Source organism: Xiphophorus maculatus, chromosome 4 (assembly GCF_002775205.1).
Source record: "Xiphophorus maculatus strain JP 163 A chromosome 4, X_maculatus-5.0-male, whole genome shotgun sequence".
NCBI lineage: Eukaryota > Metazoa > Chordata > Actinopteri > Cyprinodontiformes > Poeciliidae > Xiphophorus > Xiphophorus maculatus.
Window position 1 is genome coordinate 3,010,989 of NC_036446.1, and position 16,460 is coordinate 3,027,448.

General features: G+C 37.1%; 1 protein-coding gene across 1 annotated transcript; it reads left to right on the forward strand.

Annotated features, from left to right (window-relative positions):
* Positions 1-6,004: 6,004 nt before the first annotated feature.
* Positions 6,005-16,068, forward strand: LOC102224257 (low choriolytic enzyme-like). Its single transcript, XM_023332319.1, has 10 exons — positions 6,005-6,054; positions 12,640-12,691; positions 12,850-12,915; positions 13,062-13,092; positions 13,705-13,845; positions 13,940-14,060; positions 14,930-15,108; positions 15,297-15,378; positions 15,469-15,593; positions 15,678-16,068. Exons 1-10 carry the CDS (start codon positions 6,005-6,007, stop codon positions 15,698-15,700), a joined length of 870 nt encoding a protein of 289 aa, XP_023188087.1. The 3' UTR covers positions 15,701-16,068.
* The last annotated feature ends 392 nt before the right edge of the window (positions 16,069-16,460 follow it).

A 16,460-nucleotide genomic window follows, 5' to 3' on the forward strand; every position in this document is an offset into this window, starting at 1 on the left:
AAACCGAAATTTCCATGCAAGCAAACTAGAGTTCAATTAAAGCGAACCAATCAGGACTGATGTGAAATCTCTCTAAGATTCACCAAAACTGGAAACCAGATTGGAAAAATGTTGCCTGGTCGGATGGTTCTCAATTTTATCTGCAAGATTAAGACATTGATATAAACTGCATGAAACATGAATCCATCTTGCCTTGTCTTAATACTATACAGGAGAGAGATATTTTCTAGGCATACTTTGGACCCTTTATCACCATGTCCATCCCTTTATGGCTACAGTGTACCACGCACCATGCTTAAAGGATCAAATCATCTCAAACTGGTTTCTTTAGCCCCTTCTACATGTAGGTGGCTTAAACTGGTTCTTCCACAGTCAGCACTAGTCAGATTTGTCTGCATTTGCAGTGACGTGATTGGCAGGAGTCAATTTGTTGATTGGCCCTGTAGATTTACATCACCGGATTTTATGGCTTTCAATAAAACATAAACACCCTTTAAACTCTGTTATATCATTATTTAGTTTAAGATTTCCTGGCAAACTATTCCAGATCTTGCAGATTATTTCACTTGTAAAAAGATATTTTTCCCATGTTAAAAGTGAAATAATCTTCCAGTGGATCTGGAATGTTTTCATCAATATAAAATAAGAAATTATATATTCAAAACAAGCTCCTGTATCTTGCTGAAAATTTGCTTGGAAGTTAGTTTTGTCTGCTAAGATATTTGAACTACAAAACAGACTAAAAATACTTGGTAAGATTTTGTGTTTTTGCAGTGCAGCTACACTGTAAGAACTGTTTTGAGCTTCTTGTTAGCAAACTTTCTGGTTTCCTTCCAAGAATGTTCTTTTAGCCGTCCCCCAGTGGGAGAAGGACTCTTGGCAGAAGCAGGACTCGCAGGAGAGATTACGTATCAGGTCTGGCTTGGAAATGCCTGGAAGCCCCCTGCTGTTCTGCAGATCTCTGTTCAGGATGTAACTCCCACTCTCTGGTGCTCGATAGGTGGTGGAAGAAAATTTTCCACAAAAATCATCAAAAACGATCAAACACTTTGGGTTTAAAGAATAACTCTCACTTGTTGGTGGCAGGATTTATTCTGCTGCCTCAGCCTTACATGATGTGATGTTACAGTCCCTGATCGATAAGGTGAGAAACAAAAAGTTATGTTGGACGTCACACATTAGGGCAAATACCGCAAAATTCCTTGCAAATATTTCTAATTTAGCACCACAAAATGTTTATTTTGATTGCAAAAAATAAACACAACCAACAAAATCCTGGAGGCATTGGCCAATGTGAGAATATGTTTGATATTATTAATGTAAAGAAGTAATTATCGAATGCAGACACAACTATTCATTAATATTTGAACAGTTTAAACATTCGAGTCCATTTGGATTTGTGTCAGAATGTGAACATTTGTTCTTCCGTGAAGAATCTGCTGTCCTTCAAAAGTTAACTAATGTGAAGACTTATAACACCAGCATGTCTTCTGTTACCGTATTTGAGGATTAACCGCCTGAAGCTGCAAAGGGACAAAGGTTGCAGAGGATAAAAGTAAAAACAAAGGTTTATTTTTCTTTTGTTATTTACACGCGTCATCATTGTGTATTTTTGGATCAGCTTAACAGCGTGAGGCCCTGTGGAGTCTTTAAAACCACTGATCAGAGGCTGAGGCTGTAATGACGCCCAGTGGGAGGAAGATGATGCTCCGTGCCAAAAACCTTCCTCCTCTCTGAACACATCTGCTGATCAACCTCCTTCCGCCTTCCCCTCTTTTCACTTTGATACCCAGCATCTCTTTTTCTCCTCCTCCGTCCCGACCAGCGCTGTTCATCATTCAGCGCTTCCTTCCCCGTTAACAGATGCCTCAGACACCATTTAACAAATAGCACAGCGCGTTTTTGACAAATTAACAGAGACTCAGAACACAAGCCTGTCATATATCAGGGTCTGCTGCCAAGGCATTTAGTAAATCATTGTCTGCTTTTCAAAGCAACAGTTCAGACCAAAATTATTAATACGCCCTGCAGATAAAGATTATAAGAAGAAGTTTGATTATTTGTTGTAGGAATGGGATGCAATTAAGGTTTATGTGTCAAAGGAGGTGATCTGATATTTTGGGTGAAAAATGGCCAAAATTCACTTTTGGGACAAAATATTTTCCAAATTTATTTCACAGTTCATCTGGTATTGCAGTGTAAAGTCTAAAACGACTTGAAGACGTTGTTATTTCTCTTCTTGACACATTTTTTGACCGATGCGACAAATACTCTGGACCAACGTCTAGCCAAGAAAATAAAGAAAAACGGTTCCAGCAACATTTGGATCATTAATACTAATTCAGATTTAATGCTATATTGGACTACAGTATTTTTCAAATGGCTCTTATTGGATCCTGGGACAAACAAAATTATGTTCTCTTGACTTTCCTATTTTGAAGAGCAGCAAAAAGAAATCGTTCTTTATTATTGTTATGTTATTTCAGTCATAAAGCATAGATTTCTTCCAGTAAATGGAGAATTATTACCTTTCTTTTACAACCAACATAAAACAACAGAATCAACAGAACAAGGAGAAACTGATGAGAAAAGGAGGAATAAAGTCGTTATGGTTGCATCTTCACACCACGATGCTACAATCAGATGTCCAGTGCAGTGACAATATTCCTGCAGAGCAACGTTTGAGATGTGTCAGCTGAAATTTAGGTGAAGCTGTTGCTGCATTTCAAGTAGCATGTGATCCAGACGGAGGGAAGTCATTACTTTTCACCAGCAGGAGAGAAGCAGTCGAAGCTCAGACAAGTCAGCTTGTCTCAGTTCAGGCTCTGATTTTTGTTCAGACATACCCTGAAGGAGAATTATGGAAAAAGACGACGTCTGTAAAGCTTCCAGGATGGTTTTTATTACACCTGACAAAAAGACATTTATTACTATTTAGTTCTGAAACGTAAAACCTGAGAAATTAAACTAGATGTACATAAAATAAAAATATATCCAGCAACGCAAGACAAAAATCAGAACATCATAGTTTCAAATGATTCATTCAACATTTTGCTACTGATTTCTTATTTTAGGGTGTTTTTCACACATGATTGTCTGGTAGACTCAGATGGATTGGAGACCAAAATTGGAATATTTGTTACATTTTCAGCTGCTGTGTTTCTCTTTCACACTTCACTGTGTCAAATGAGCCAAACTGTTTTACCATCCTGTTCCCCGCTTCACCTGTGGGGGCGCTGCAACAAGAACCACTGAAGTAAACGACACAAAAACCTCAGAAGAAGAGACTGAGTGCAACTTCTTTCTTCAGGAAATATAACTAAAAATAGAAAAGTTTCATATTTTAGCAACCATATAATTTCTCTCTTGTCTTTGGTAAAAGACAGCAAGTCATTTCTCCCAGTAGCGCTAGACTGTTGCATTTGTTTTATTTGTGTTTACCCAGAATGCCCGGCGCCGTAGTCCACTTCCTGCTTTGGAGTGGTCTCTGGTCCGTTTGGTGTTCACAAATGTATCTGAACAGCACCAGAGTTCACTTGAACCGAACCCAGAGGAAGATTTGCAGGCGGACCAGAGTTCTCATGTTTGGTCCGAATCAGAGTTTGATTACAACCTGAAACAAACCGGACTTTCCAATAAACTGGAGTTCAATTAAAGCGATCTAAGCAGGGCTGGTGTGAACACACTCTCAGACTCTCCCAGTTAGATCCTTCGAGTTTCCTTTATCTGCAGCTTTTCTTTTGGTTCAGTTTTTTCTTTCTGCTTTCAAAGAAAAAACGGATCTATATCAGATCAAACTCAAGACACAGATCATTGCTGCAGCCGCTCTAACTTCACGGCACCCACACTTCGCTTTGTTCATGAAAGCCGCTGAGACTTCCCCGTCTGTCCATGTGCCTTTTCCCAGGTGACGCCAATCCCATTCACACCCTGCAAATAGAAACACCTCAGAGGAGATGTGTGTTTGTGGGGGTGAGACGGAGGCAGACTGACTGAACGGAGAGGCTGGGTCATGGAAGAAACAGGAAGTCCAAAGGCTTCCACTGCGATGTGGTACAGAACATGATCAGGACATTGGCTGTAAGTCCCAGATAAACACGGATACTCTTGTTTTTGAGGAGCTCAATGCAGAGGCAGAGGTCTCTACAAACAAACAGAAAATAAATGATATTTTTTCTTCCCACATTTGATTTAAGAAGTGGCCAGACGTGCCCCAGTTTCACTCACGGTTTGTTAACAGGATTACACCGTCAGCCACAGGCTCTAAAAACTAAAACCTTCTAAATGTGCTGCAGCAACTTCAAGCAGAAAGAAATGCTCCCACATGGGGTTCACCTGCATTTCTCACTCAGGAGCTAAAAACAGATCAGACCTTCCTGAACCCTGCTCTCTGACTGACAGGCCTTTTAATGCATCTTATTACTTATTCCTTCTTGGTGCAATGTTCTGAATCTGATGTAATTTTTAACTGAATATGACTCTATTTCTGGATCTCAATAATTTTTTTGCTACTTATATAAATTTTACAGCTGCTATGGCTCTAAAAGTTGAATTTGTTGTAAAATACATGGCGCAAAAATGTTGCTGTGATTTTGTGATTTGGAACAGAAAAAGGAAACTTCTGGAAGATTTTAAATCTGTTTGGGAGATCAGAAAGAAACACACTGATGCAACATAACATCACAAAGTTTAAATGAGAGGTTCTGGCAACAAACCGACCCGTTACATGTGCACCTTCTGGTGACTGAAGGCGTGTGTGTGTGTGTGTGTGTGTGTGTGTGTGTGTGGGTGCGCGTGTGTGTGTGTGTGTGTGTGTGTGTGTGTGCAGACTCTCGGTAGTTTGGTATCCTGTCTACTATCACTGAAGCATTCTCCCCTCTCCTCCGTTAACGTGCTGTTGCTATGATACGAGCCGCAGATCTTTACTCCCCCACTCACAAACAGGCTGTGTTCGTGTGTGAGACATCTTTTCCCCAAACACACACGCACATACACCACCCCCCACACACACACTTCTATAAATCATAGCTTCACACCTCAAAAGGTCACCTGTTCTGCAATGTGTCTGCAGACCTGTTCCCGCCTCTTGAAACCTGCAGAAAATGTAAATATAGATACCAGTGTTAAGCAGAGAGCAGCTGGAACGATTTAAACAGCGACTTCTTTTACTTGTTTTAATAAAAATCCTTATTGGTTTGTTATCTTTATGGTAGGAATACATTTCCCCTGAGGTTTAGGAAGTGTGGAAGTGGGCAACACTTTGGGTTTCCATCTGCCATCTGTCCTGAGACAAATCTGAGGCTTAAATGTTTTCTGAAATATTTTTTTTATTTGCCAAATGCAAGAATAATTAGCAAGATATTTGTATAGCAGAGTTCATCAACAAGGCAGGTCCAAGTGTTTTACATCATAAAAATAATAGAGTAATTATATGAGACAGTGATTGAGAAGAGAAAATCAACAGACTGTAATTGTTTCGAATGTTCTGATGCTCAAACTGTTGGGATCCTGAGCTGTGTTGAGGTTTCTTATTTTTTGTTCTTTAGTCTTTGATCCGTTTTGTTTCTGTTTTATTTTAGTTCAGTCCTTATTATTTACAGATTCAGAAAGTGTGGAGGACTAAACTTCCTCCGACTATATAAGTATCCCTGACGTCCCTTTCTTGACACCTGCATGTTCAGTTTTACCCATAATTATTATTTTTCAACACAATCCTTCAGTAAGCTAACTGTAGCGTCGCTCTTCGAGCTGACGTCACGGCAAATCAGCGGTTGTTTACATGCAGTACCTTGCGGACCACTAGGGGGCGCCCACGGACCACCAATAGTTCCGGGACCACAGTCTGAGAAAAACTGTTCTATACTAATGTATTTTCCTTAAAAAACACTGTAATCAACATTAAAGCAGGTAAAAACCAGTGTTTATCATTTTATCTAAACGTTTTATGGATTTTTTGTGGTAGAAATAAGTGAGTGAATGTGATCAGATCAGTCAGTAACACGTGATGGTGAATACTGCTGCTGTTCTGTACACAGTGGTTCCCATTGATAATAAGTAAGAATGCCTGCAGCACGTTAAATTAAACTGACACCTCTCAGAATAAGCCACTCTGTCTGCCGGATTTAAAAAGTCTCCTAATTTTAGTTTTGCCAGAGAAGAGATGAGAATTTGCTGAGCTCGAAGACGGGACGCAATGAGAGATGACTCACTCGAGTCAAATAAACTGCTGAGAGGCGAAGAGACTGAGAAGCAAACAGAAAAGACAGAGACTTATTATACAGTCAGTCCAAGAACCAGTTGGAAGACAGAGACATAAACAAACCCAAACCGTGTGTTTTATCTCATTACAATAATGAGATAAAACATCTAATTTAAATACACATCACTACAAGTCTGGTTAACCAGCGTTCAGACTTGAAACAGAGCAATTAGAAAGTAATTCTTTTTGTTCGGGAATATGGTTAAAACAAACAAAATGCCTCCATTTATCACCATTGTAAACATTCATCCATGAGTCTGTCCATCCGTCCATCCATCCATCCATCCATCCATCCATCCATCCATCCATCCATCCATCCATCCATCCATCCATCCATCCATCCATCCATCCATCCATCCATCCATCCACATGTTTGTCTTTAACAATATCTAAAATATACGATTATAAATTGCACCCTGGTCAGAGAGCCATATCATAAATTTTAGGAATTGAAACTGCTTGATATGATATATTATATTTCCTTATAGTGTTCACACCAGCTTAATAATGTCAGTGTAGTAAGATTTCATATTAATGTAGTCATATTTTCTCAGCCTCATCATGATTGTAGTAAAAGCAAAATCAATTAAATTTGACTATTTATAATGTAGACGTCTTCACTTGTCCATCGGCCGGTTCGGCAGCTAAAGTAAAATATTGCAGCTACTGTCTGGTTGTTCTTCAAAATGTCACACGGGATTTATAAAAGTTAATGGGATTTTTTGTGGCATTTTTTCTGTTGTAAGTTAAACATTGTTTTGTCAGGAAATGGAGGGAAGGCTGATATTCACATTAGTAGGCATACAGTAGAAAATCTATGTTTAGTGTCAGTTTGCTCCAAGGCAGCACCTGATGCAATTATCCACTGCACCTGTTTTCATTGAGGCGAACTTCAGGATCCCCTAAAACCAAGTCACTGCTCCCAACCGCAAATTCACCAAACATTTTAGAAAATGGCTGAAATGATTTGATGCACAAATCCTGACATTTCAAAAGACTGAAGCTGAAAACACAAGAGTAGTTGTTTGTTATGGTTCAAGGTATAAAGAACCAACATGTTGGAGATGCTGCTGGAAATTATATCAAAGCACATTACACAAGAAATAGAAATGCTTACATTTTGAGTAACTTGTGGGAAAATGTAAGCTTACAAACAGACAACTGAGCCCAGTTTTGCTGCATAATCATCAGTTCCTTATGCTAATGAGCTTATATTATTCAGAACCATGAGATGAGAAGTTATGCAGCAACATAAGTAGGAACAGATCTGACTTTTTGGCTCATTCTGCAGCCTGAAGCTTGTTGGTGCACTCAGTAAATAAAGCTTTCTTGATTCACAGAAAATTTCTCTCAATAAATCTCTGAGTTAAGAAACATTTAAATATGTTTTTTTTTTTTATCATTCTTGATGCTAAAAGGGCTATTGTTCTGGTAAACCTCATTTCAAAAATGGAGTCCCATCAGGTATTTTTCCAGAACAAGTACCAAAATAAATGTCTCTAAATACACATCCATGCCACACTTTTTAGATTTTTTCTTTCAATAAATGGTTAAAGCCATGAAATCTTCTACTTTCACTGATTTGTGTGTCTTAGTCACATTTGATTACACTGTATTTGTTCTTGTGACTTAAAAAAAAAGAGAAAACGTGTTAATATAATGAATATTTTTCAAAGCTCTCCACACAGAAGAACAGGCCCAGATACATACAGTATATCTATAAATTCCTCCCTGTAGCAGTAACTCCTGACACACTGAGTCAGTGTCACCTTTAGAAAGTGAAGGTGGGAAAGTATGAGCTGGTGTGATGCCTGGAGGAAAAACAACGAGTAGAAATTAAATTCAGAAAGGTGTGACTGATGAAGAGTTTGCCGTATTTGAACACGACACTCCCACTTAAGTACATTTTATGATCCAGTAAATGTAATTTTTTCCACTGATACAATTCCAGAGGTTTGTTTATTTACTCTAATTTTCTGACAGCTGCTTTAGTTGATCATTTGTAGCAAATGTTTATGGCGTGTTACATCCTCTGCTTCATCCTCAACTATCACACAAACTGTGTAGAAGGGAAACAGCGGAGCGATACTGCCTCCTTCTGGTGGAAAGATGGATGTTTAAAGAGAAGCGTCAAACAAGTACAATGCATCTGGTTACCTAGTTATTAATCAGTCATTAAATTCAGTAAATTAGTGAAAATACTAATTATCTCAGTAACTCAGTTATCAAAGTGAAACACATTCATTTATCACAAGTTGATGTTTTCATTGGTTCCATGATCTGGAGCACATAACACCAGTTTTAAAGTCCCTCCACTGGCTCCCTGTAGCTCAGAGAATAGACTTTAAAATATTGGTTCTGGTCTGCTCTGCATCCCCAGAACCAGAACACACTGAGGAGAAGCAGCATTCAGCATCTATGCACCACAAATTAGGAACAAACTTCCAGAAAACTGTAAAACAGCTGAAACACTGACTTCCTTTAAATCTCGACTAAAAACCCAAATGTTTAGAACTGTATTTGAAACGTAATCAATTACAAATTTATTGATGGAACTTGACTTAATGTCGTGTTTTGATTGTTGATTCTATGTTGCATTGTGTTTCTGCTTGATATGATGTAAAGCACTTTGAAATGCCTGCTGCTGAAATGTGCTATACAAATAAAATGTGATTTGATTTGATTCTGTTGGGGGTCAGACTTGGTACTGAGAACCAATCAGAACCAACCAGCAGTCTTCATGATCTGGTCGCTTTTTCTCTTGCTTTTGCTTTGATTTAGGGAGATCTAAATTGCAGATTTTTTTTTTTTTTTTTAAGTAACATCATAATTATTTGTTTTAATGGAAAAAATAGCATTTATTGAATAAGGAAATTCTGCTTTGCACACAACTATGTAATAATTTTTGTCCAAAAAAGTATCATATCTCAAGCAAAGGAAAGTTGTGGTAAAATTATCTTTACTGATTAATTTCAACAAATACATGAAACAGCTCTATTATATGTCTATGCTAACGCTAAACCTATAGTGTTTACTGAGGTGGCATATTGTACATTTTACTGAAAGCTGAGGATCTTTACAGTATAATTTGTATGGAAATTAAAAAAAAAGAGATTTAATTATATTTTGACGCCTCACAGTTACAACTCAGGAATTTTTCACATCTTTAGTTCAGTAACTTCCTGTTTTTTCCAGTGATGCTGTTCCTTTTCTCACAGAGGCAATTCCAATCGATCAAAACAAACCAGGCGGGGAAATTCAGTCTGTTTATTGGTCAGGTGTGTCCAATGCTCAGTGATGGACAAAGTACTCAACTCTTTTTCTAGTTCATTAACTATAAGTAAAAGTGTCTCAGTCAAATGTTTACTCAAATTAAAGTTAAAAAACTTCAGTTAAAGAAATGACAAAAGTCAAAAAGAAAACAAAAACTCAGACCTCTTCAACAAAATGTTGGATCACAGAGTGTCTTTCGTTTTATTCTCTGCCCGCATTGACAGTCATGGTCATTTTCTTTAAAAAACGGTTTCATGTTTAATTTCTTCTTTTTTTTTTAAATCTGGGTCTTGTTATTTTCTTAATGTGTGAACCTGACAATTTAAGAGGAAGCTGCATGAGCTTTCTTTAGGGAAGTATAAAAAAAAAAAATGGCTAAGAAAATATCAAGAAAAACCACTAAAGGCACCATAGCACTAAATGGACGATACCTCATGTTATAAGCATATATGTGTCCTTGAACAGGTTAGCATAGATCTATGGGAGATACAAAACATGATCATTACATTTTTTTGCACAAATTGAGATTTCAGCCTGGTCAGTTCAGTCTATTTTGAGCTCCTGTCTGAATGAGATGTTTTAGGGCCTAAGTCACTTTAAATCCAACTAAGGTACTGCTGGCCACGCCCCCTAACTCATTCTTTACACTCACACGTGAAAATAGCTGCAAACAGATGTACAATTATACAACCATATACAGTATCTTTGAAAGGCAGAAGTGGAGCCTCCTCCACAACTAACAAGAACGCAGCAAGTGGTTTTTGAATGGTAACAACAAAATACTTGTCTTTTCCAGCAGCCATTGTACAGTGCATACAGTGGTAAAACCAGCTGACCAAATGGGCTGGAGATCTGTTTGGGTTGCTAGGTGAAGGCTGGGCTTGCTGATTTGTGAAGTTACCTTCATTAGGTTATTGAAACAGGTCATTTTTCAGTCACCAAAAAACATAAACGTATTGACAAAGTACCGCTTTATTTTTTTAAAGTGCTTGGACTGTTTTTAGAAGCATTAGAAACCTGAATGGATGTAGAAAAACCTGCGAAATGTGAACATACTATGACATGTTGAAACCAGGGAGCCTTTATTGTTGTTTTTTTTTTACAACTATGCAATACTTTCTGCTGATCCATCAGCAAAACTCCAGTGAAATATATTTTTTGTTGCAACCAGACGCCTGAAACCTGGTACCAAATTCGGTCAAATTGGTTCATTAATAGAAATATAATCCAGAACACGAAGCTGAACATCTGAACTAAAATTTAATCAACGTGTTTCGATGAACTCAAGACCAGAACTCAATCAGATTAAAATGCTGCTTTACAAGAAGCCTAATCTTGCGACATAATTTTTCAATTTCTACTTCTGCATTTTGCTGCAATGGTTTTAACATGAACATCTCTTCTCACACCTACAGAAACTAAGTGTCGGCGATGTTCTGGGAGTTGATGTTGCTTCTGTATTGCATGCATCTAGAGATGAAAATGTGCTTTGTGGTAATGAGATTAGCACGGGCTAAGATAAAGCAAACCAAGTTCCTCCAAAAGATAAAATCAACTTCTCCATGTGAGCTTCTTTAAATGACCCTAAAGAAAGGAACATAATCTGAAAAAAATGAAACAGAAAATATTGGCTGAGTTAATAATGCCAACTTGTTGATAATTTGAATGGATTTACTTTTAAAATACTACTTATACACTGAAATGGATAACCACTCGATGGCTAAAACCTGAGCCTCCCACATGGATCCAGAACGTTTGGGACATTTATCTGATGGAGGAAATCACAAACCGTACTCTTTAAGGTTTTAAAAACCAGCTTTCAGATACAGAGGAGCCCAGTCATGGCCTTTTTAACACAGTAATGCTCACTGTTCACTTTATGAGCAGTAAAAAAAATACCATGGTGAGCAGAATGTGTGAACTATCTTACCACAGAAAGGATTTAATTATTTGTCGTTTTATCTCTCCTTATGACTGTATTGCAGGGGCGATTCTAGAATCTGACCTTTAGGGGTGCTTAGCCCCCAGCAGGTCAAAGACCCAAGAGGATTTATTCATTAGTGCATTTTTCTAAACGTCACTGCTTATTAACATACATTCACATAAGAAATTAAATAGTTTTGTCCAACTAAAACTGTTAACAACTACATACAGGTCTGGAAGAAATTAAAAGCCCACTGCTCTGGACCCCATTGAAAACCTCCTGGTTATTCCACCAAATATTGATTTCTGAACTCTTCCTGAGTTAAAACATTAGTTTTGTTGTTTCTAAATGAATATAAACTTGTTTTCTTTGCATTATTCAAGGTCTGAAAGCACTGCATCTCTTTTTGTTATTTTGACCTTTTCTCATTTTCTAAAAATAAATACTAAGTTTTTGCTTGGAATTTCAGAGACATGTTGTCTTCATTTTACTTAAACATGTACCTAAAAAGAGTAAAATCAGAGGACTGTATCATCCAAACTCAACCTTCTAAGCAAATAATCAAACCGTTATTGTCTACTAAAAGCTTTTTTGAACTGTTTTGCAGTTTCCTTGTATTCATTTGCTGTTTGCTGCCTAAAGAGGAAGTTCCATTAAATCTATACAAAATAATAATTAAAAAAAAAATTGAATAATGATGCAACACTTCACACTTGTCTTGGTTATGAGACTTTAAAAAAAAAAAGAAAGCTAATGGAGTATTGACCTTATAAAGAAATCAGATTTAGGTAACCAATAAGTTTACTTATGTCAGGAAAATTTGCAGTATGAACAAGTTATGACTTCTTCTTTTAGATTTTTGTTCCTTAGATTATGATCAGGTTTTGGTTTTTAGATAATCAAACTGCATGTTTATTTTCTTGCATGTTGTGAAATTAATCTTTTGATGGTTACATTTAGGATAAGCTTCATATGAATATTCACTTCACTCCTCTAGCTGTTGTTGATTCTGGTGACATGACTCTCCCAGCTCTGGTGATGTTTCTGGTTGTTGGTGTTAATTAGTTCACTTTATATGTTAGTTCCTTCTTCTGAAAATTTGGAGTTTTAAAAATGTTTCAAGCCTGTGAAAACCCCAAACAGTCGAGTTCAGCCACTCCCCGTGAGCTGCATAAAAACGGAGAAGAGACGAACCTGAACTCCATCCTGCATCAAACTCCTGCAGCATCTGGAAGGTATCAGCTTTTTATCCTCACAGCATAATAATGTTACTGAATTGATGATTAATTTAAACTTTTTATGCATATTCTTGGAAATGCTTCCTCATTTTGGAGGCATGTTTGTAATTTGGCACATCTTTGTAGATGAATCTCTGTTTGTGATTTGACTTTAGGTCACCTTCATCATGATTCCAGCCGTCCTCTTCCTCCTCTTGTTCTCAGTGACAAATGTCCTGCTGGTAAGTTGGAAATAATGAGGTAAAGCTCAGGTTTATGCCCAGTGAAAGTATAATAATCATTGAAAATGATTGCAAGACTCAATTAAAATAAACTAGCATCTGAACTTGGGAATGACTCCCTAATGAAATATTTATATATTTTGCAGAGCACACCAGTTGACGATGATGATGAATCTGGTGAGTGCATCGAACATGAATACTTAAACAATATAAATGTTTATTAACATAATTCCTTTTCTTTGTTTTTAGTGGCATCATGTCTTGATACATTATTAAGAGAGAGGATGTTTTAACTTTGCTAAATGATAAATGTACAGGTTGTTATTGTAAATTAATAACCGAATATTCACAATTTAAAGAAACATTCTGATGAAATCATTGTGAAATTGCTCAAGATTCAGGTTGCCTTATTTGCGTTGAATGTTTGGTTTGCAAACATTGGTTGGTTTAGTTTGCTGGATAACGTGAAAACGGCTTTCATATTATCCAAAATGTAGCAAACACAGATGAAGACGGCTTCACGTTTAATGAGTTGAATGGTTTGGTTTCAGGGAAGATATTAGATTCAAATTAATTCTGAAGGGAAAGGTTATGGGAGACAATCTAATCTTAAAGAAGACAATAGGAGAAAACAACAAAACAGTGCTAAAAGTTAAGTATAACTTACATAAATATGTATTTAGGTAGACATTTCACAATCAAGGTGTAATAATGCGAAGCAAATTTGACATTTATTGTCATTATTTTAATATTGATGTAGATTTTTTGGATGTTATGTTTGATTTGCAGTGGAAACCCTCCAGCTGCTTGATGACATCCACATCCCCGACACTCGGAACAGGAATGCGGACCCATGCACTGCCATAGGCTGCAAGTGGCCCAAATCCGGAAGCTTTGTTAACGTGCCCTACGAGATCTCCTCTGGCTTCTGTGAGCAGAAGCGATTAGATAATTAACAACATTGTCTTAATATTCATTTAATATTATTTATGTAAAATTTTCAATTAATTCAACGTATCTGTAGCTCCGACAGATCGCAAGTTCATCACTGATGGCCTGGAGAAATTCCATGCGAGCACCTGCATTCGTTTTGTCCCAAAAGGTGTTAAACATCGTGATTACATCCATATCTATTCAGGCAATGGGTATGAACACACGCAGACACACACACAAATACACACACACGCAAACAAACAGCTCCAACGTAAAGTGGAAAACCTGTTTTGGAAGGAATATATTTTAGCACATTTTAGTTTATTTTATTGTCCCCAACTAATTACCTTATGGAGGCCAACAGGTGCAGACATGCAGCAAACAGCCAAACACATGAATGATGCGGACTAGAAAACACACAAACATAAAAAAAACCCCCAAAAAACAAATGCAAACATCACTGCAAAAACATTCTGCAATCAAAACCAGTGGATCTGGCAAAGAACAGATTAAACTTATATTTATTTAAGCTGTGGTGGTGATTACTGAATAAAAGTCTCAGAGGACTCAGACCTCTGTGTTGCAACAAATTGCGACATTTGTTACATTTTCAACTGGTGGGGTTTGCTTTCACACTGCACTGTCACATCAGTCAAACCAATTGGAAAAACATTTTCACCTCCTCGCCTGTGGGGGCGATGCACCAAAAAATACTGAAGGAAATTACACAAAAACCCTCAAAGAAGACATCAGCAAAACTTTCTGCTTTACAAAATGTAAACAAAAGCGTCAGATTTTAGCGATGTAGGATTTCTTTTTGTCTTTGGCGAAAGATAATGAGTCATTTCTCCCACTAGCGCTAGGCTATCGCATTTGTGTTGGTTGAATTTACCCAGAATGCCCTGCGCTGTAGTCCGCTTCCTGCTTTTGGAGCAGTTTTCGGTCCACTTGGCGTTCACGTCTGCATTTGAACTTCGTCAGAGTTCACTTTAATCCAGCAAAGACCTGGGCTTTTAGGGGAACGATATTTAAACTGAAAACATGTTTATTTCCTGCCGGTGACTCTGTGTATACCTCCCAGGTGTTGGTCCTATTTAGGTCGTCAGGACGGAGGACAGAAATTGTCTCTGCAGAAAAACGGGTGTTTGTACGGCTCCACTGTGCAACACGAGGTTCTTCACGCTCTGGGCTTCAACCATGAACAGGTCCGCTCCGACAGAGACAAATACGTTTCTATTCACTACGAGAACATCGGGGAAGGTAAGATTGAAGTCAAAAGAATCCCTTTCATTATTCTGTACTTCATTTATATAGAAAAAAAAGATTTTAAAATATAGCTGCTTAGTTTCAGCAAATTTGTTTCTTAAAAATACTTGTGAAATCACCAGTCACACAATTATGACTGTTATAAGTTCTCAATATTTTCTGTGGTCTGATTCCATGAATAGAAATGGAGCACAACTTTGACAAAAAGGAAACTAACAACCTGGGGACTCCATATGACTTCACATCTGTCATGCAATACCCCAAGTGAGGCTTTCTGAGCATGCATGCAGTAATAAATTGGAAAGTCAGCTCTGCTTTAATCATTTTCACTGTATTTGTTTTTGTTTTTTAAAGCGATGCCTTCTCCAAAAATGGGAAACCAACCATCGTTGCCAAAAGCGACCCCAAGATGAAGTTTGGAGACGCCGCACAATTGAGCGTCAATGACATCATCCGTGTCAACAAGCTTTATAAATGCTGTAAGGAAAAACAAATATATGTATTTTAAACATGTCTGTATCCAGATCGGAAATTTCTTATTGTTTTTCATGTTTGCTTTTTAGCCAACAAGAAATTCATGTTTTGAAGACGCCGGCCTCCAGAATCTGCAGCTGGTCAGAAGCTTCATCACAAACCAAACTGAGCTAGCATTAAAAATAACGTCTGCCTCTGTCCTTTTCTTAATTAACAGCTGGAAATTATGGTTTGGTTTTGGAAAATGTGTTTTGCCACGAGGTGGATCACTGATAGCCATTTAGACATAAACAGCAAGCATCGCCACATTTATCTTTCTGCTTTTTTGAATTTGCTTTGGTATTTAAGTAATTAATAACTTAAATTAATTACTTAAATACTGAGGGAAATGTTACAGGAATAAAGAAAATTCTTCTTTGCAGTGATTACTTATGCAGCAATGTAATTAAGTTGCCTAATAAAGAAGCATATTTTAAAAAACGTTGTGGTGAAATTATTTTCTTGAATAATTTTCTGTGAATTGATAGATTATTTTAATATCCCCACACTTGGAAACCATTGTCATCTATTGATGTTTTATGTGATATATTTAACAGAAAGATTAAATAATAAAATCTCCTAACGTTAGTTTTTAAGGCAAAATGTGCTGTAAAATTTTAAATAGCTGTAATTTCAAGTTTATTTATCAAAGTTTTGCTACATAAAGTAAAAAGATCTCAACAGTTTTGTTAATATAACATCTATTTATATTTTTATTTTCTGTGTTCTTACTTATCAAAACTCAAATTAGTTGCACTCTATCAAAGCTTTTCTACAGTTTCAAATAAGCTATTTAGGTAGTTTGGGGTTTAAAGGAGCTAACAGGAAGAAGA

Coding starts and splice junctions, on each gene's coding strand:
- LOC102224257 (XM_023332319.1), top strand. CDS start 6,005: ATGGTGAATACTGCTGCTGTTCTGTACACAGTGGTTCCCATTGATAAT. Junction 13,846..13,939: donor CGAGATCTCCTCTGGCTTCT/GTGAGCAGAAGC, acceptor ACGTATCTGTAG/CTCCGACAGATCGCAAGTTC. Junction 15,109..15,296: donor CTACGAGAACATCGGGGAAG/GTAAGATTGAAG, acceptor TTCCATGAATAG/AAATGGAGCACAACTTTGAC.